The 20,917-nt window shown below is 42.6% G+C and overlaps 2 protein-coding genes across 2 annotated transcripts in view; both read left to right on the top strand.

The window, feature by feature from the left end:
* atosa (atos homolog A) overlaps nt 1-14,356 on the top strand; it is a 31,626-nt gene extending 17,270 nt beyond the window's left edge. Inside the window, exons 2-12 of the mRNA XM_051380589.1 lie at nt 3,491-3,675; nt 4,209-4,405; nt 5,190-5,315; nt 6,484-8,359; nt 8,937-9,062; nt 9,827-9,915; nt 11,465-11,561; nt 11,912-12,070; nt 12,270-12,338; nt 12,730-12,923; nt 13,047-14,356. Of these exons, the coding sequence (XP_051236549.1) occupies nt 3,491-3,675; nt 4,209-4,405; nt 5,190-5,315; nt 6,484-8,359; nt 8,937-9,062; nt 9,827-9,915; nt 11,465-11,561; nt 11,912-12,070; nt 12,270-12,338; nt 12,730-12,923; nt 13,047-13,200 (3,272 nt within the window). The 3' untranslated portion in view covers nt 13,201-14,356. The remainder of the gene's footprint in view (nt 1-3,490; nt 3,676-4,208; nt 4,406-5,189; nt 5,316-6,483; nt 8,360-8,936; nt 9,063-9,826; nt 9,916-11,464; nt 11,562-11,911; nt 12,071-12,269; nt 12,339-12,729; nt 12,924-13,046) is intronic.
* A 1,261-nt stretch (nt 14,357-15,617) lies between these two features.
* LOC127352307 (cAMP-regulated phosphoprotein 19) lies at nt 15,618-20,039 on the top strand. Its single transcript, XM_051380590.1, has 3 exons — nt 15,618-15,785; nt 16,732-16,854; nt 18,344-20,039. The coding sequence occupies exons 1-3, from the start codon at nt 15,729-15,731 to the stop codon at nt 18,512-18,514; spliced, it is 351 nt and encodes a 116-aa protein (XP_051236550.1). The 5' UTR covers nt 15,618-15,728; the 3' UTR covers nt 18,515-20,039.
* The last annotated feature ends 878 nt before the right edge of the window (nt 20,040-20,917 follow it).

Raw genomic sequence — 20,917 nt, 5'->3', positions numbered from 1 at the left:
TATGCTGATCTGTTGGCCCGAGGACATGGAGACAGCTGAGAGGTGTGTGCGTGTGTGCCTGTGTGTGTGTGTGCCTGTGTGTGTGTGTGTGTGCCTGTGTGTGTGTGTGTGTGTGTGTGTGTGTGTGTGTGTGTGTGTGTGTGTGTGTGTGTGTGTGTGTGTGTGTGTGTGTGTGTGTGTGTGTAGGCCGCAACCAGCCGATTTGTAGGTGGGGCTCCAGCTGCACTTGGTGGCAGGCGGTCACAGGTCTAATAATAAGACGCCTGAATCTAAATCCAACCTGTTACATAATTCACATCACACATTATCAAGAGAAGGAGAGGTCACACACACATTAAAAAAATAAAGACCGGTGTTTCATTGTGTGTTAGTATTTTGGTCTGAAAAGTGCAAAAGGTATCAGCAAAGCCTGTTATTAAACAGTGGACCTAAACCTGATTATGTGTTCCTGATTTGAAATGTTTTCTGTTTGCATTTCTCAAGCAGCTCTAGTAGTTGCTATGGTACTTCTCCAACTGAATGCAAGGGGGCCAGTGGAGTTTACACACAGGTTTGAAAGGAAGAGAGACCAGACTACATCATATATACATTACGCACTGAGATATCTCAAACAAACTGGGGAGAGAGAGAAGTCGTCTTAAAGACATTCATTAATTCAAGAAGTACAAATATACATTTATGAGAGACGGATTTCACATTTTAAAGAGATGGAGAGGCAGGAATAAATTGGTCACGGCCCAGTGGGAAAGGGAGGAGGAGGGGGGGAGGAGGAGGGGGAGCAAAAGGCAGGACTGAACATTGGTAAGGTTTAATGATTGGTAAACAGAGAGAGGTGATTTAACTCTGTAGAGATTTCAGCATCCTGCATCAAGCTCAAACAACACTGTCCGGATATTACAGTCAGTTAGTTTTTTTTTTTTTTTTAAGTTGTTGAAAAAGGACAAAAGTAGTTCAGTTCTGTAAATGTGTTTTTTTTATGTTGAACACAGGTTTCTCTTTTCCTGTCTATGAAAAGGTTGCCTACTTCTCTGCCTTTTTTGTGTTGTCCTGTATCCTAATCACCTCCCTGCTTCCATTTATCTTGTTTCTTTGTGTGTGTGTGTGTGTGTGTGTGTGTGTGTGTGTGTGTGTGTCTGTGTGTGTCTGTGTGTGTCTGTGTGTGTCTGTGTGTGTCTGTGTGTGTGTGTGTGTGTGTGTGTAGGCTTCATAGGAATGTTCTATTCAGGCACGACGCCCTAAAGAATGACAGCTCACATCTATGCATATGTAGGCTGGGCCTCTTAACCAAAGCCTCCATCACTAGTCCTTTGTCCTGCATTACACGTGTGTGTGTGTTGTGTGTGTGTGTGTGTATTTGTGTTCATGTGTTTGGTGTGTTTGTGTATCACTGTGTCTTTGGTATATGTGCTCTTTAGCTGTGTATGTATGTGTTACTGGGTTTGCCTTTCCTAGAAAGCAGCCATATGACACCCACTCTGCACACACGATTGGGGCTCTGTGTGTAGGGTTTCTGTATGTAGGGGCTCTGTTTGTGCATGTGTGTGTTGAAGTGGGGGGGAATGTGTAGCACACCACTTCCCAGAGGATATTTTCTGCTGTTCCCTTTATCACTCTTCTACCTCCCTCTCTTCATTCATCCGATCTTCCTTTCTCCTTTGCTCCTCGCCTCCGTCATGGAGCATCACCTTTAGCCCAAATCCCCGGATAGGACCAGGGAAGGAAGCCTTTTACAGTGTGGATTGGGAATATACCTTAACACGTACTATATATCCAGTACATTCAAGCCAACCATCGTGTAAAGGTGACTCTGTGACCTTGAATCTTGACTTTTGTCATATATTACTCCCTCTGGTCTCCCTTTGTTCAAGCCTTTCCGATTGCAGCCCATAAAGAAAAGGATATTGTCCCTGAATATAGCCTCCCTCTCCATCTCTTTCACCCTGCGCTTATTCAGCCTACAGCTGGCTAACAGAAGCCCCCCCTCCCTCCAGTACCATCCCCTTCCCTCCCTCCTCATGTTTTGTGTTGGACTGCGCCTCTCTCCACGTGCAGCAGCAGCAGCTTAAAGGCATGTAGGAGGAGTTCCCTGAGAGGAATGTGGCTGACTGGCTGGCTGACTGCAATACGCCACACACACACACACACACACACACACACACATACAGCAGCAGCTCGTAGCTAACGCTTCTGCAGAGCCAGCTGAGAGGGACTCTCTTCTAGTGGGAGGAGGACAGGCTGTGTGTGTATTTGTATGTCTAGCCTTATGAGGGCCTCAAAATGCTTAAAACATGCAAAAAATATCCATGCGATTGTGACCTAATATTTGCTGGACTCACAATTTAAATGAAGGCAGGAGAAGAAGGGCTTGAGATTGTAGGCCAGGCAGCTTCGTGCGTCAGTGTTTTTCGCTTGTGTGCTGTAAAGAAAGAGAGCTGTGATTCTTAGAGCTGTTGTGTATCAGCTGACCTCCTGCGGGATTCTGGGAGTTTTCTCTGGAGGAGTGCAGGAGCTAAGGCGGGTTCTTCAGCCTCCTTCTAAAAATACCCCTGCTTTAGATCTAAGCTTCAATTACAATCACAAACAAAGCATGATTTTGTTAATGCTGTTGTGGTATGACACAAACTGATGAGCCACAGCTACAATTTGTAACATTTGACTGGTGACCTAACAGCCTCCATCTTGATCCTTGTAAAATCTGCTATAAATGTGATTATTGTGAATAATATAATATGACAGCCAGCAGAGTGCTTCTTGTCAGTAGTCTTTCTGCTTCTGCATAATAGTTCATTTCAACATTGTTGCAGTTGATTCAGAAGGGAATAGCCCATTCCTGAATGGTGAGAGGTTGTATCAGCTCTTTGTCCTGCTAGGTCTTGGTCACCCTACCAGCCCTGCCCAACCCCACCCTGGTAAAAATTTCTGGAGCACCAGGTGGTGAAGCATTACTCTGTTCTATTATTTCTATTATTTACTGTTAAACGGCTGTGTTTTTGTTAGCAAATGCTTTGTCAGTGAGTGTGAATGACGTTGTCAGTGCTGCCTATACGTGTGTGTGTGTGTGTGTGTGTGTGTGTGTGTGTGTGTGTGTGTGTGTGTTGTATAAGGGAGAGAGCAGACAGTGTGCAGCTTCACCCCTCAGCTCAGCTGACATGGAAGGTCTAAATATATTCCTTTGAAGCGGCCAAACTGGAAAAGTTGTGTCACCCGCTGCCTTCCCCCACACCCATTCTCTAAACAAGTCTTTCCAGCCAAAGCTAAATTGCCATATCCACTTAAGCAAAAACCTGGACAAAGACTTTCAGACATTCATGTGCTTATCATGTCAATACAGGTGTCTTTGTGATTGTGTTTGTATTGCCCCCACATCCGTCACAGGATAGGTAAATTAGCACTATACTTGCTACTTACCTCAAATTGGTTCCATGTTTATATTTAGATGTGAAGGGATTTTAAAATATATGCTGACCCACTGTTTCTCTGCCTTGTCTAGATGCCACCGAGGAGTTTTTCGAGTACGATGCAGAGGAGTTCCTGGTGTTCCTGACCTTGCTCATCACCGAGGGAAGGACACCAGAATATTCTGTGAAAGGCAGAACCGAGGGGCTGCACTGTCCACCGGCCCAGTCGGCCATGCCGCCTCTTCACAAGCATGAATGCAGCGACAAACTGCCGCAGGTAGAACAAGTCCACGTGCTTCTATGTACACGGCCTGTCATGTATTTTCCTAAAGTGTGAACAGAAGACAGCCTCTTCTCATTTTACTAGAGGTTGTTGTTTCTGCTTCACTTGCATCATTCGAGTCACAAGTGTTAAGTGAGACTCACTTATCAATTGAGCTCCACACTTGTGTGTACTTTAGATACACACTATTGTTTATTAGGGATATTAGTGATACTTGTGTATTTTCTGTACTTTGTATTGTATTTGTGTTGTATTTTGCCAACACAGCTGGAACTCGGCACCCTACGCACTCAATGCAACAGCTATAGAGAATAGCCTATATACAGTAAACTCCCGCAGTGGAAATATTTTTAATATTGTGACCTGAGATGTGACCTAAATAACATCATTGAGAAATTCACCTCTAAAGTGAGGCTCTTTTAGGGTCCCATCTGCTTTGCCCCTAAATTTCAAGGTCCTGGTGTTGACATTCACTAATGAGCACTAACCCTCCACCTTTATCTGTGGGTGTGTGTGTGTGTGTTCAGTGTCGGCAGGCAAGGCGAACCCGTTCAGAGGTGATCCTGCTTTGGAAGAACAGCATCCCCATCATGATTGAGGTCATGCTTCTGCCAGACTGTTGCTATGGGGATGAGTGCCCCCCGAGTGACCCCATCAACGACCCGGTCATCAAACAAGATGCTCTACTGCTGGAGAGATGGACCCTGCAGCCAGTTCCAAGACAGTAAGGCATACACTTTTGATCTTACTACTTAAACATGGTTAGTGCTAAAGAAAAGTGCACGTTTGTCATTTTTTATAATAGATATGGTGAAGCTATATTCAGACAAAGGAGGCTACGCTCCAACAATGTGTTTAAAGTCAGCAGTTTACAAGAGAAATTCAGTGTGTTTATATTTCCAAGGTCGCTGCTGCCTCCCATCATCCATTTATGTCCTTGGATTGTTTATACAACTAATGCTTTATCATACTCCTCTTACTTTGACTTGAGTTAAAATAAATAAAAAAGTTTAAAAGAAATAAGGTAAAGGTAAAAAAAAAAAAAAAAAAATATATATATATATATATATATATATATATATATATATATAACTGATCACATGTATGAGCACACACATGCCCCGGTTTTACCAGCAGGCCTATAGCACTTGAATTGAATTGGTTGTTGTTTAAACCTCTCAACTGTTCCGTGTATTATCTTTACAAATATTTCAAAAGGTTATAAATTGTCAGCAAAATAGTTTTAAAAGGGGAAAGTTTTGAAATTCAACAGCAAGGCAAAAAAATCTAAAAATATGAAATATAATAAAACTAAAAGAAAAAACCCCAGATAACTGGCTTGGTACTCAAAGGGTTAATTAGCCTTACAAGTTGGCCCACTTTCCTACTCACATGTGCATGTACAGGGAACACTATGTTTGAAAAACACACACACATCCTTGAACTGTTTTCTCATTAACCTGACATACTGGCACATTTCCACCTCTTTCTGACTGTGTTTTTAATAGAAGCGGCGATCGCTTCATTGAGGAGAAGACCCTGCTGTTGGCTGTTCGCTCTTATGTGTTCTTCTCCCAGCTCAGCGCCTGGCTCAGCGCCTCGCATGGCATCGTCCCCAGAAACATCCTGTACAGGTCAGACATAACACTCACTGAAGACTTTGACACTGGTGGGCTGAAGGCTTTTCACTGTGGCGGTTGGACCAGATTATTAAAGCTGCAGGAAACTTGATCTAAAGTTGTGTTGTTTTCAAATGTGTGTGTATATATATATATATATATATATATATATATATATATATATATATATACTGCGCTATAAAGAAAACCTACAATTTTGGTCAAAATTGAGTTATGACTGAAAATGAACTTTTAAATGTATCTTTTATCTCGTGACAAGTTTTCAAAATCAGCCTTGCTCTATCTTAGAGAACAAAAACGATGTAAAAATTCCAGTAACTACAAAATCCCACCAAAACCAAGACGAGCCACAGTAAATGCAGTTACTGCACTCGTCCTTGGTTTCTCACTGAAGCTGCAGTGTCTGTAAATCCTGTATTCTGGACAATTTTGGGACAATTCAGGAAATAAAAACAAAGGGAATCTTCATGTTCTCCACTGGGAACTCTTACTGACTTCATCTGTGTATTATTAGCTGAGCCGATTTTAGTTGATAGTATAATAGTAATAATAGTTTGGATATTACTGTGCTAGCACTAGCTAGCTAGACAGTACAAGGTATTCCTGTGCTACGGCTAACTAACTAGACAGGACAAATGATTACTGTGCTAATTAAACCTAGCAAAATAATACTTACATTCTAAATTACTCATCTTTCTTTCTTTTATCATCTCATTTCAACCTACACATGAAACAATAAGAAATACAGATTTAATGTTATAAGACATCAAATTAGATTTAGATTTTATCAGGAAGAAGACACTAAAACTGTAGTTACTGCACCCTGTCTATGCACTACTTATATATCTGTTTATAGTAATACAAAGACAGTGGGCAGTATCTGCATTTTTGGGGTCACAGGTCAAGTGTGATTTTTAAGCCATAAAAATTACTTTGAGAATACATATTTAATAAGCACATGACTGGTGTTCTACATAAAACAACTCTGGCTGGTCCAAAAACTTTGAGGCCATTTTTCTCATTTTCACTGTTATCACAGTTACTGCGGTTAGGCTTTGTAGGGCAGTATAGGTGTACATTTTATTTACTGTTGTTCTTCCTAAAATTGAATGCGAGCAAGTAAAACTGAATTGTGTTTATTGACTCTCTCTCTGTCAAACAGGATCAGTGCTGCTGATGAGGACTTGGTGTGGCAGTTCTCCCAGCCACCTTCAGAGCACATTTTCCCCGTCCCTAATGTATCCCAGAGTGTTGCACTACAGGTTCGTGTCCAATCGCTCCCCCGCCAACCCACCTACCCCACCCTTGCCTGCAGCATCCACACCGGCCTGCCTCCTCTTTACAGTAAGACCCCCAGCCTCAATCCAAACCTCAACAGCCATGGTGGCTTGCCCACCCTCAAAAAGAGCCAGGACCCCAGCAAAGACAACCTCCTTCAAAACTCTAACATGTACAGCAAGAGTTCCAACTCTATGTCTGGTCTTCTCCTCAATGGGTTACCCATTCCCAATCTTCCCATCAACAACATCCCAATTAATAGCCTTCCCCACACTGCGGTGCCACCTCCCTACAGCAAGAAGAGCCAGGAGCCTGGTGAAGACCACACGTATCAGAATGGAGAGCTTCCACAGGTCAACATCCCCCAACATCAGGGCTCCCCTCTGTTCCACAGGTCCTCTCACTCCCCCAAGCCCTCCCGTTCCCACTCCCCCTCCCCGCTTCCCACAAGTAAAGCAGGGAAGTGGCTGTATTCTGCTCTCAATGGTTCATCTGATCCCACACAAGTAGAGGACTATGGGTCTGGTACCAACAACAGTGAGAAGTCAAAGGGGCCCATCCCAGAGCCACTGAGAGCATTTAAGAATTTCTCCTTGGCAGAGCCACCCCGCTGCCCCTCCCCGAGGCCCGCTGCATCTGAGACAAACCCTCTGATTGGCTCCCTGCTGCAGGAGAGACAGGAAGTTATCGCCCGCATCGCACAGAGGCTCAACTTCTGTGACCCCACAGCACCGCCACTGCCTCCCGGCCTTTTTGCTTCTGACAACCCTCCAAAAGCCATGTGGGGCAGTAACCATGACGACATAACTGCCAGTAAGACCAAAGAGCCAGAGGTACCCCCCTATGAGTCTGTGGGACGTGTGTGGCCCAGCCCCTTCAACACACCTGTGACTGACACTTCTTTCAACAAACGGGAGAGCTCCTCCCCTAAACCCGCAGCCTGCAGGAAGCTGAAAATGACTGAGACAAGAGACACAGAGGAGGAGAGGAATGGAGAGAGAGAGAAAGAGAAGGAGAAAGACAAGGAGAGGGGGAGAGACAGCTCGCTGATTGCCCAGGCAGTACAAGACATTACTAGACTCATCCAAGAGAGACTGTCTGTCCCTTCTCTGTCCCCGAGGCACAGCAGGAGCAGCAGCCCTCTGCACCACACGCACACAACAACAGTCACACACACGGTCCGCACATACTCACACACCACACACGTCCCACAAGCCTCCTCGCACACTGCCACCAACGGTTACACCAACGGCCACATACCTAGCCATGAACTTCGCAGAGGCAGCACGCACACCGCCGCCACACACGCGCCTGTTTGCACAGACAAGCCCCGAGTCGATCCGGGGACCGAACGCCATTCTCCCCGGGCCCAAAATGGTGCTCACTTTACACTTGAAGAACCCTTATTCAAAGGCCAGTCCCGCACCCAGGCTGGTCAGCGTTTACGAATTCCCCCACAGGAAAAGCTCAGAGTCAGGATACCCAGCAGCCATGAAACCCCCTCTGCCTCCCCTGTCCTTGAGAACAGCCCAAGGAATACCCAGATCTTTAGTTGGACTTGCAATGATGCCAGCCCAGCCATGAACTGTAACATAAGCCACAACCACAGCAAGCCTCAGCCTCAGCCTCAATACCAGTCCCAGATACAGGTGCAGACCTGTGCGACAGCCCAGGCCTCTTCCCCGCAGGATGAGAACCAAGCACCCTCGGAGACAGGATGCTCCAGCAGTCCAGACAAGACTCCCCCTGCTACTGTCCTGGTAAGAGTCTCGTCATTTTGTCCAAATACTTTTAAGTGATAGTCCATCTGCAATTTCCCCATTGCGGGACAAATAAAGGTTTTCTTATCTTATTTAGTAAGCTGCAGTATTCCAGCTGTCATGCCTTATGCCTGCTTAAAGGAGAAATGTAAAAACAGTAAGCTGTGTTTTACAAGAGGTTGTGTGGAACTATTTTTTGGTCAGAAGCAGGGATTTTATATTCTCAAAAAGTAGATATATAATTTGTTGGGTTTTTTTTATTATGATTGGAACAAACAAAAAAATGACTCATTCCATTACAAAATGTCAAGAACTTTAAATTACACTTAAAGTGATGACACTTAATTTCAGAAATTAGCAAGTAGGTAACAACATGCATCGCATTTCTCAAATTCAACACCTCAAACTGGAATGACCCTCCTCATTTATAAACCCGGCAGAGTGTTTTGTTGGGAGCAGGTGGGACTGGAGTGGTAATCAAGATGGCGTATGATTTATGAGAACAAGGTTTGATAAACACAGATGATTTCAGTTCCCTTGCAAGCTGCCTTAATCTCTGTCCATCTCTGTGCTCCAGCGAGCTCACAGCCCCTCCCCTCTGCGTCCCTGCAACAGCTGGAAGAAACAGAATCGCCACTCATTAGACGCCACAGCGACCAAGGCCTTCCACCCCTGTACTGGCCTGCCTCTGCTCTCCAGCCCTGTAAGAAACACACTCACACACTAATCTACACAGTGAAACCCACAGTCATGGTTAGTTTCTACTTTCACATGCCGGCTCACAGTCACACTTACTGACTCAGTCATCGTCGGTGTCCATGCAGTTGTGTTTGTCATAACAACACACTCAATACCCTGTATTTGAAGCCATCTGAAGGCATTACTCACATTACTTTCACCAGTGTAAGAAGCGGGCCTCTAAATGTTGGTCATAAAAAGACTATGCAATATCTGGCAGGGTATTTTTTATTGCTGCTGGGCCACTGAGTTTGGTAGCCAAGGTTAATGTACACACAAAAACACGCTCACACACATAGGCGGATAAGGCACGTGACTCATGTGTGCCTCATCAGCCACAGTAAGTTGTTTTACTGAGGTTGTCGGATTACCACATTCCTTGATCATCACATTTTCCTGTGTCTTTGTGCAGTCTTACTCACACATATAAGCTTGAGTGTACACACAGACAACAGTCTCACAAACACACAAGCTCACATATTTTCACATACATGACGCACATTGCACAAACTTTATGTAAAAACATACGAAATCAGTTTATCTTCATGACATCTTTAAACCCATTGTATAATTTAGAAAATATATAGTTTTATGAAGGATTAAAATTGTATATTTTCTGTTATTGAAGACTCAAATTTTGTTGCTGTTTTTGCTTTTAAATGTCTCTCCTGGACTTAAAAAAGTCCTACCATTGCTCTGTGCTAACCATGTCCTGTGTGTCGACGGCAGGTTCCTCAGAGGAAAAATCAAACGGGCTACTTTGACCTGGACACCTCTCTGGTTGGCTGTAAGGGTTTGCCTTGGGCCTCTGGGAAAAGGTACACATTTTCTCACCTGGGATCTTTGTTACTGTGGTTACCAGACGTAAACTTTGTCCGCGATGATAAGGTCAGGCTACTACTACAGGTTTATTGAAGTCTGTGCTTTCAGCTATTGCCTGCCTGGGGACTAAAGATCAGAGTCCTGAACCAGGTCGGGCAACCCACCAAAACGTTAACGGTAACGGGCCGGTTGCGGTTCTGAGCTCTGCGGGTGCGTGCCAGGACTTACAGATTAAAATGAACATTTCTGGCAAACTCTTGTTTATTTTCAGAAATTATTTCTGAAATTAATATGCACTGTCACTGAAGTAATAAACTAAACTAAACTTAATAAACAGCTAAAAGACAGAGCATTTTTTGCTTCACAGTTGCCTCCCACATCATCTGTGTATTATAGTACCATCTGGATCAAGATACTCAGACTTTGCATCATCAAGCTTACTTGTTTTTCTCGCTTTGCAACATATCAGCTGTTACTTAGTGTAAGTGCCAGCGAGGCAGCAAGTGTGTTTTTGATATTCTTGGTAGTTCTTTATTGTCTTTAAAGTTAAGTTGTTATTAGAGCTTTTTTAGTTTATCGGCAGTATCAATCTAGCTATCCAGTGTCATATGACCTGTATACAGGGTGTTCGCAGGTTCTTAAAAAGTCTAAAATCTGTAACCTGAATTTTAGGCATTTAAAATGTCTTAAATATGATTTTGTCTTAAAAGTTGGATTAATGGAGAGAATGTTACTTTTAAATGTGTTTTGGGGAAATTTGTTATTGGTCCACGCTATAACTACAAAACAAAACTGACAAATACCGATTTGGTAAAAGCCTGTTTATGTAAGTGATCCATCTATATTAGAGACTTGCTACAGCTACCATATTTAAACCCTTACAAGCTGACATAGCCTCGGATCAGCAATACGTTTTAGAAGTATTGTCCGTGCGTTGTGAGATCAGACAATAAGAGTGTTGTTCTCAGTGGTAAGGTTAGGTCAGCCCTGTTCTGCTGACTAGTCCTCTCACGCTGCCACCTGCTGAAGCTCTGCTGTACTGTGACTGCATCTAGAATCACACACATTCTGCTCAAAATGGCAGACAGAACTGAATTGGCTTTATATACACAGAGCTTCACGGCACTGCCTACACACAGCAGATGTGGGTGGTAGCTCAGTGCTGCTTTTGATACAGCAGATGTTTCAAGAGTTTGGCCTACAGGGTGGAATTCATTTTAGCCACAGGTCAAGTTCTGGTCAATTTGGCTGTGGCTGATTAAAAGACAATAAAATTGCCTTTTTTAATTGTAGAATTTAACTTTTTTTTTTATTATACTTGATTAAAGATTTATATGTGTGAACATTGATTGCAAATTATTATATAATTGTATGCCTGTTCTTCCAGTAAATTAAGATGTCAGTGTTTTGTGACAAATAAGATTAGGTCTGGTCGTTATGTAGCAGATCTATTCAGTCATACCAGGCATGCTTGTCATGTCAGCATCTTTCATACATCACGCATTGAAAACAAGTTGATCAAGTGTTTGTGCTTTAACCCTTCAGGGTGTGTCCAAAGAGAGAGGGGTACACAGATGAGTCACAGCAGCTGTTCAGTGCCAGCGCTCCACCTGCCAGTCTCAGTCTGCTGGGGAACTTTGAGGTATAGCACACAGACACTCAAAATCATGTCTTTTTCATCCAGAATTTTTTGTGAGTTTCCCTCATGCCAGTTTTCATCCCTAAATAATCCAAATGAAACAGAGTGCTCACAAAGGAAATTGATTCAGCTGCCGGACTTCTTTAAAGTGCAAAATCTGGACTAGCCATCATCTAGCAGCTTTCACATTTTGCTTGCTAACTTTTCAAAAGATTACATAATAACTTTACTGGATGAAAAATTGAGTTTCTGTCCTGGATGAAAAAGAAAAAGGCCAGAGCCAAAATCAATGATGACGTATGTGTGTGAACAATATAGAAAGAAAATGAATAGATGTAACTGTGTCTCTCCAGGAGTGTGTGCTGAACTACCGTCTGGAGCCTTTGGGGTTAGTAGAGGGTTTCACAGCAGAGGTCGGAGCCAGCGGTTCCTTCTGCCCCAGTCACCTGACCTTACCTGTGGAAGTGTCGTTCTATAGTGTCTCCGATGACAACGCTCCTTCACCATATATGGTGGGATTACTTTTCTTTCCCAGTTAGTCAATCAATAATTCAGTATTCTTTCCTGCCTGCATCACTGAGTTGAGCTGAACGCTGTATCTGCTACTGTGCTTATATATGTGTGTGTGTGTGTGTGTGTGTGTGTGTGAGCTCTAGTGTGTATTACCTTCTTATGCATGTTTGTAACACAGTGTGTTGTGTTTTCTCACAGGGTGTCATAAACCTGGAGTCCCTGGGGAAAAGGGGCTACCGTGTACCTCCATCAGGAACCATTCAAGTGGTAAGGAAGCATTCAGGGTTCTTTTTTTTTTCTCAATTGTAGAAATGTTGTAAAAATGTTTATTTCTATAAGATATCGGCATCATGGTGTACACATGGCTCAGAACAAAGAGCACATTAACAATCAGCAAAAGGAAAGGGAGACACCTAGTGGTTATTGAGGAAAATTCAACATGTAACATACAGATTAAAAGGCATGTTTTTTATTAATTTATGGCGCATACACTGAATTTGAAATACATTTTCCTGTATATATGGATGTAAGTTGTGATCTTCATTTTATGTATCTTTCACAGCATGTAAGATTCTGTTGTGTCTGTATAGATTGATAAAATCAGGTCACAAAGAGTGTCTATCTTAATCCTCCTATCTTCTCTGGCTATACAACTCAGACCTTATTCAACCCCAACAAGACAGTCGTCAAGATGTTTGTTGTGATGTACGACCTACGAGCTATGCCAGCTGGACACCAGACCTTCCTACGGCAGAGGACTTTCTCTGTTCCTGTCCGCCGTGACATAAACAATCAGACCAGCAGGAAGGCCCACACCCATGGACGCACCTTGCGCTACCTCGTTCATCTGAGGTTAGTTGGTTGTCATTGGGTCTCTAGTACACACTAAAACTGGATTATAGCCAGTAGCAGTGATGTTTGTCCTCCCCTTGCTCATCATCCCCGTCTTTGGTCTCCCTCTCTAATCCCAACCAGGTTCCAGAGTTCTAAGTCTGGGAAGATCTACCTCCATAGGGACATCCGTCTACTGTTTTCCAGGAAGTCCATGGAGGTGGACAGCGGTGCTGCTTACGAGCTCCAGTCCTTCACAGAGTTGCCCATTGACCCACCATTCTCTCCCCGCTGCTGAGGCCTGACCCCCTCCCTCCTCCGCCCGGCAGGCCACTACCGAAGCTTCAGTCACACATCGATGCCAGCGATAGACTCTTACTCAGCCCATGGCTAGTTGAAAAGGCTCTAAAAGAGATGCTATTTAAGGACGGCACTCAACAAGACCCACCTGGCCTGTGCCCAAAATCTTATGTTTCAGCCCCTCTGTCATCCAGAACTGACAAAGGGGGGCAGCTAAGAGGCTGGGAGACTGGCCAGAAATAAAATCTTGTCTGTTAAGTGCACGACTTTGGGTCAAAGGTTACGGTTAACGGTTACAGTTAAAGAGTATGTTTCAGATCCCATTCTCCTGGTTAAGAAGGCCTTACCAGATATGATAGGTAACTCTTTTTCCTGCTGTTGTGTGTATCCCCTCCAGTGACTGGCAGGAGAGTAGAGACCAGTGATTGTCTACAGAAGCAGTTAGACACTTCAATTATTTCAGCAGAGTTTAGGCTACTTAACTCTGTTTCCACAAATCACAATGTTAATTGGACCTCATAATTAATAAGTGTTCAATCTCAATTAGTTTCATTATAAATTCAATAAAAGGCCCTTTTACTGGTTAAACATTTTATTTTATTATTTATCCTTGAAGATTATACTGATTGAACACAGCTTGTGACCCAGTGATTCCGGAGCTCGGAGCAGAGGGAGTGCGTACGGAAGAGGAAGCGGGTGGCAGACTGTGGTGCAATGCCATCCCTACGTCTGAAAGAAACCAACCAACACACACCATGGACCACTAAAGAAGTCGAACAAGCAATCAAGCTAGATTCAACTGAAAGCATCACAGCAGAACATCAGAAATGCACTGTGGATTTTCTTTCTCATTATAACTGGAAATGAAACAGAAAATAGTAATATTCTAATACTTTTGTACTGTTACAGAACCACTTTATTGGAAGTGTTGCAATAGGAAGAGTAACCTTAGTTTAGTGTTTACACATTCACTTTTCAGTTTACTTAACCATCAGTTTATTTAATATTTAAATTAATATTTCAGTTACTACTTGTGACGTCTGTCATGCTAAGATGATGTAGTGCAAACTGTATATCATAGTATGTATTTTTGACATTAATATTCAAATCTGAAAAAATATATCTATATATCTTCTAAAGCAATCTTGAAAGCTGCTCTGTCTTTTTGTGTTATTATTTGTCCCATTGTGTTTCCTGTTCTACTTCTACAGCCACCAAATGTTGAAATAATTAACAAAGATGACCAGCAGATGATTATGTCATGGGTTCCTATTAATCGTTTTTAATTAAAATGATTTTGAAATTGCTCCTAAATTGCATAATATGAATTAAACAACAGATCTTTGGTGCAGCTGTGGGTTTGGGGAATTATATACAAGTTGGTAAACAAAAATGTATAATCAGTTTTGCTGTCAGCCCTGTTACTAGTGTTATAACCTTTGACTTGTAAATACCTTTTAAAGTCTATAAAAATCAATGAAACAAAACAAATGCTAAAATTGGTAACGGGGTTGACTTTAGAGAGGGACCACAATGGCTTATAGTTTCAAGTTTTTTTACACTGTTGTTGGTTTCATAACTATAATTAACACAAACACAGAGGCAACCCGTCTTACACCACATAAGGTGTCTGTGGATGGTAGATCCTGAACACATTTATCATGGCAACTGGCAAATGAGAGTTCAACATATTTGCACATCGACATATTTTAGGATCATAAGTGCCAAAGAAATGCAGATTTTGTCCAAAATAATCTAGTCTGAAAGGTCAAAAGTCTAAATGTGATCAAATTAGTTATAGACAAAACTACATATCCCAAAAGTTTTTTAGTAATATTCAGAGGTATAAATATGTGTGTGTGTGTGTGTGTGTAGCACACTGATATATTCCCTCACTCTTAATGCTGGGAGATGTGGCTTGATGTCAGCAGTTGCCAACCACTTCACACTCATGGTACTGCTGTCAGTTTGGCACACAGGGCTGCAAATAGGTGGTGGTAATCTAATATGGCAGCCACTCAAATTCATCTGCACAGGATCACCAGATTTGCATGCATAATTTATTTTGCATGGTGACAAAGTCAGGCTGTAAATCTGTAGCTGACACTCAAGTGTGTGTGTATGCTGTGCTGCTCATTCACCTGTAATTTAGCACAATGTGAGCAGAGCAACCGCATATCTCAACTTCCGCCACAAAATAAAAAAACAGTGGTACGAGAATACATACAAAACGAACCAGTGCAGTATTTATCATCCTCCAGATCTGAGGATTATTTGACTCAAATCTGGATTTATGTTACAGCACATGGGTCTAACAGCTGATCGGTATGTTACGCAATGCAAATCCGATCCAGCACTAAATGCGGGTGCACGGCAGGAGTGCCAGAGCGTGAGCGCGCATGGTGTCTCCGCATGTGACGTAGTATCTCTTATGCGGGATTGCGCGCTCGGCAGGACTCGTATGGGTACGGAAAGTCAGAGCAGGGGATTTGTGGATCACTTGTCCGAGATCACGATAATATAGACATGTCGGGGGATAACGAAGAAACACATACGGCCGAGGAGACATCGATGGACGAGAAGGTAACTGCGCTGCGGATCAACGTTAGCAGTTTAGCGCCACTGACTTTGTTATATAGCTAACGTTAACGCTACGTGTATAGCTTAGCCTCTTCGCCCCGCGCTCGTTATTGTTGACGTATCAACCAAAGCCAGCGGCTGAGCCCTGCTTATAACAGGTAGTGTTATTCGTCAAACCATGTCAGGACACGGCGGTACCGGTTAGCTGGCCGGTCGTTCCTGTTGCTAACAGAGGAAGTGTTTCGGATGGTTGGTGTGAATGTCAGCGGTGCCGCTAAGCTAATGTTAGCTGCTCGCCATTCACCAAGCTAACTGTCATGACATTCACACACACACTGGCTGTTAGCTCAGCTGCTAGCGTTAGCCTAGCTCAACCCAGCGGAGTGCTGTAGATACCCTAACGTTATCTTTACGTTTCTCCTTCAATTCCACTTTAGCTGCCGCAGTTTTGCGTAATGTTGTTTGCCAGACAGCCGCCTTAGCTGTAACACACAACAAACTGGCGGTTATTGTGCAACACACTTGGCTAGCTAGCGGTTAATCCTAGCCGTGGTCCAACCCGGTCCAACCCGGTCCAACCCGCTCAGGTTAGCTCGACTGAGTCTACTTTGGGAGGGGGCTGTCGAGGCAACGCTAGCCAATATTTTCTTTAAGCCTGATGTTGACATGGACACCAGATACCAGTAATAATGTGCTTGACTAATATTGTTATAACGTTAACATTTAACCAGTGTTGCATATATCATATTGAGAAATATTACGTTGTGTTAAACGCTTGTTTACGTTGAGATCTGTATGGACAGTAAGATTATCTCTATACCGCAGTGCCATCAGATGACACATATTTCAGTGGGAGCCTGCAGGCTCTCTTGTTCAGCAGTATCTATGTGGGTATTGAGCATAATGTATCCCCTTCATCTCAGTGCCTTGTGATTCTGCTTGTTTTCAGGAGATTCAGGACAAGGTGATCAGTCCTGAGAAGGCTGAAGAGGCCAAACTGAAGTCCAGATACCCAAATTTAGGAAACAAACCTGGGGGCTCTGATCTGCTTCGCAAACGCCTCCAGAAGGGGGTGAGTTATCTCTGGTGTTTGTTTGCAAACCATTCAGAGTTCACTTTTATAAAATAATATTAACTCGAGGTCCATTTTCTAGAGCATAACATCAACATCATTCAATGAGAACAGATTACGTTTTAGGAACACCTCTCAGCAATATAAATCAACAACACCATAAACTGCAGTCTCCAAAATGACTATAGAGTTGAATCAACAGAAGAGACAACAACCCCTGAACACTATATAAACTTCATGAAGGTAGGATTTATTGCAGGGATGTTCTTTGAGACTGTTAGGTTTAAATGAGCCTAACATAAATTGGTAATAAAGTGCATTATAACACTTTCTCCGTATATTGTTCCATGATTGATGCTCTTGTGATACTGGAATGATTAGTACATAGATAAGTAAAAATAATAGTAAACATTTGGTCACATTATTGACTAAGTAATCAATTGAATAATCTGTAATTGGAATAAGGCATACTGGCATAAGAGTGCTGAAATGATAAATTGATTCATTTATTTTTTGATTGACAGACTATTAGGCCATTTATCAGGTAAAACAAACATACCAATCCAAATATTTGGTAATTACTACTATACAAAGAGCAGCTTGCTTTTCTCATATTACATCATTTCATGCAGACATAAATTGAATACATTTAGGTTTGATGTGACTAAGTAGGCAATTTTATTACTTGTGCTGTAACACTGAAATTTTAAATACAATTGATGAAGAAGAAAGACCCACTAGGAGAAATAATGATTAGTTGCAACCCTAAATATATATACCAGTATGAATCTTGTCTGCTAAACAACCTTAAATTCTGTAGCTTTAGAGCGCCCTTTGGAGCTTTTTCTTGGAAAGAAAAAAGTTTTGTTTTTTGTTTCTCACCAGAGCAAATTATGTGTGTCCTTGAGGTATAACATGTTGAGTGCATTTCCTCGCTTGTAAAACATTCACAGTCGACTTTAAAAAAAACTAAAAAACATCCATGTTTACTTACCAGCAGCCTTCTCCTTTACTGCTTTGTTAATTTCCTTCTTTGTGGTGAGTTACGTCCACCAACTGTCTCTCAGCAGAATAGCACGAAACTAACAAAAAGGTTGTGTATCACAATGTGTTCGTGCTCACACCTGTGCATGTGTTTGCACAACACAGACTAAAGGAGGATCCACTTGTAAACACACTGCTCCTCAGCACCAACAGCGGCCAAAAACATTAAAACAACTACTTTTAAAACAAGATCAAAAAGGTTAAAAAAGGTAGACAAGTCTTTCTAAAATGGTCTAAAGATGAGTACTGTTATTATTCTAGCAATATCAGCAAACCTGCATATGTGGCGTACTAAAGGTACAATTAATTTCTCCTTGCAGTTTAATTAAAGTATTTGTCACATTGAAGGTTCGCTGTATTGGGAGTGTGCATTATTCACATGTGCTAGTTCTGTTTGTTTTTCGTAGTTCACAGTTTAAAATTGTAATCTCATGTCTCTCTACAGCAAAAGTACTTTGACTCTGGCGACTACAACATGGCTAAAGCGAAGATAAAGAACAAGCAATTGCCCACAGCTGCACCAGAGAAGACCGAGATCACAGGGGACCACATTCCCACCCCCCAGGACCTGCCCCAGAGGAAACCTTCTCTGGTGGCTAGTAAACTGGCAGGCTGATGCAAGCACAGCCTCGACAGCCCCTGCAGCACCCTCCAGCCCTAACCCCTCCCCACTCAAGTCTCAGAGCTGTAACATTACCTCCCTCAAACCCTCACACTACCATCTGTCCCCTGCCTCTGTCCTTTCCCCACCAACCTGGACCCCACCCAACAGGAACCCATACCTAGCACCCAGCATACTGGCTAGCTGGTACCTTCAAATCCTGTCTATTTTTGCCCCCCCCCATCTTGCCCTGTCTCTACTACCTCCTATCCTTGTTTTTGTTCCTCACTATCCCCTCAAACTGACTGCCCTTCTGTCTGTGTCCTCTTATATTTCCATGTTCCTTTTTATTTTATCTTTACTTCCATGTAAGATACGTTGAAAGACAGGACATCCAAGCGTGAGTGTGATGAGCGGACTCTGCGCGACTGATACCAGTGTTTACTGGCTGATGAGAGGGGCGAGCAGCACAAGCTGTGTCTTGTATGGTTGGAGGGCTTTAGTATGGTTCATCAGGATCCCTCAGTTTGGAAGTGTGTGTATATATATATATTTCCTTTTGTTTGGCACAGGGGCAGATGTCAGCCTTTTATAGCATTTTACATCAGATTTGTATCATTCACTGTATGTCCTCATTCTAAATTATGCTGTCAATATGCTTGAGCGATTGACTGAATATAGTAATCCAGCGGCCAAGCTCAGTTTTGTTAACACTTTGATTGTGACCCATGGTGTGTGGGGGGGGGGAGCCGTACTGAAGGACCACTCAGTGAAGGCCAGAGTGTCATATAAAAGTGCATGTGTGACGCAGAGATCCCAAAGCTGAAACTCACTGAGCTCCAATTTTTACACAATTTACACTAATGCCGAAAAGCTCAAGTGCAGCATACAAGCACTGGGTGGCATGTAGATGGTGCATTCAAGAAACATTTAATCTAGGAAAATGATCTACTTTAAAGAGTGAAAAAGGAGGGGGGATGGTGTTGTTGCTTCAGTTTGAACTGCAATGTTGAAAGTTTGCACTGTATCTTTGGTGTGCCATGCATTTCAGCCTCAGATGACGACTCAGTGACCCTCCTCAGGCCAAAGTTTCTAGTTCCAAGTTGTCATGAATGAATCATCAATGCTCAAAGAGGGTTAGAGGAGTATATGGAACCTCAAAGCTAAATTCCTGTCAGTAGGGACCAGTATTTGTGTCCTTTATGCTGTGTGAGTAGACTAAATTTATGGTAAAAAAAAAAACAAACAAACAATGAAGTGGGAGCAGCTCTTGGCACAGGGAATAAATAGTGTTATGAATTGTATTCAGACTTGAGAAATAAACTTCTATACTCATAAGTTGAAGTAGATTTATCTTAAAAATTTCCTCGGTCTGGTAAAGTGCTTTTCCGGGGTGCTTACTGACTGGATCAAATTTACCTACAATGTGGTAAATCTAAGCTAGCACTACATCTGTTTGAGCTGTGCATGTATATGGCTGCCCTACTGTCACTTTGTGCCATTTTGTTTGTAAATAAAATAGTTTTGCACAAATGTTTAATTGCTGTGTTGTGTTGACTTTGATGTTTAGTTCACATATTGTATGTTTAATGTGCTTTCAATCATCTAATCAATTCAATAATTCAAGGACATTTACAACACAAGGTTGCAGAATGAAAGTCAGATGTGGTTCCCTTTATAGTGCTTTAAAAAAAAATTATATAATGAGTTGTTGAGGAGGAATTTAACTCAGTCTCACAGCCTGAGGGAAGAAGCTGTCTGTAAGTCTAGTGGTACAACAGCAGAAGCTTCTTTACCTCTTCCCAGATGGCAGCAGGGTGAACAGACTGTGGTGCTGTCTTTTAGTATCCTTTGGGCTCTGCGAAGGCTCCTGACCTCACAAATATAACTGGTGCTGGGTAGCTGAGTACTAATGATCTTCTGGGTGGATTAATCACTTGCTGCCCCTCCTGTACTGGGCCGTGCACGTCCCATGCCAGTTTGTGATGTTTCCAATCAGGATGCTTTCTATTGCTCTTCTGTAAAAGAACTTGGCACGGGCATTTTGCCTTCTTCAGTGTCCTTAAGAAATACAGTCGTTTCTGTGATTTCTTAACCGGGGTGGAGATGTAAGATCACCATCACACGTTCTCTGTGAGGTTGATTGCCAGGAACCTAAAACTGCTCCACCTCGGTCCTACTGATGTAAACAGGGGAGTGTGTTTTTGCCTCTTTTTTCTTAAATTCAACAATCAGCTCCTTGTTTTTGCTGAGGTTGAGCAGTAGGTTGCTTTCTGTGCACCACTCTGTAAGACTGTTGAATTCCTCCTGATATGAAGTCTCATTGTTGTTTGAAATCTGGCCAATTACGGTGGGTGTCATCTGCAAACTTCACAACAGAGTGGTCTCCATCTCGGGGGGATGTAGTCAGGGGCGTAC

The sequence above is a fragment of the Dicentrarchus labrax genome, unplaced genomic scaffold, assembly GCF_905237075.1.
Source record: "Dicentrarchus labrax unplaced genomic scaffold, dlabrax2021, whole genome shotgun sequence".
NCBI lineage: Eukaryota > Metazoa > Chordata > Actinopteri > Moronidae > Dicentrarchus > Dicentrarchus labrax.
This window is presented reverse-complemented; position numbering and strand designations above follow the sequence as displayed.

Excerpts from the sequence above, each read along its gene's own strand:
- LOC127352307 (XM_051380590.1), top strand. The coding sequence starts at position 15,729 with ATGTCGGGGGATAACGAAGAAACACATACGGCCGAGGAGACATCGATG. Across the intron at positions 15,786-16,731 it reads AGACATCGATGGACGAGAAG|GAGATTCAGGACAAGGTGAT; the intron begins GTAACTGCGCTG and ends GCTTGTTTTCAG. Across the intron at positions 16,855-18,343 it reads GCAAACGCCTCCAGAAGGGG|CAAAAGTACTTTGACTCTGG; the intron begins GTGAGTTATCTC and ends GTCTCTCTACAG.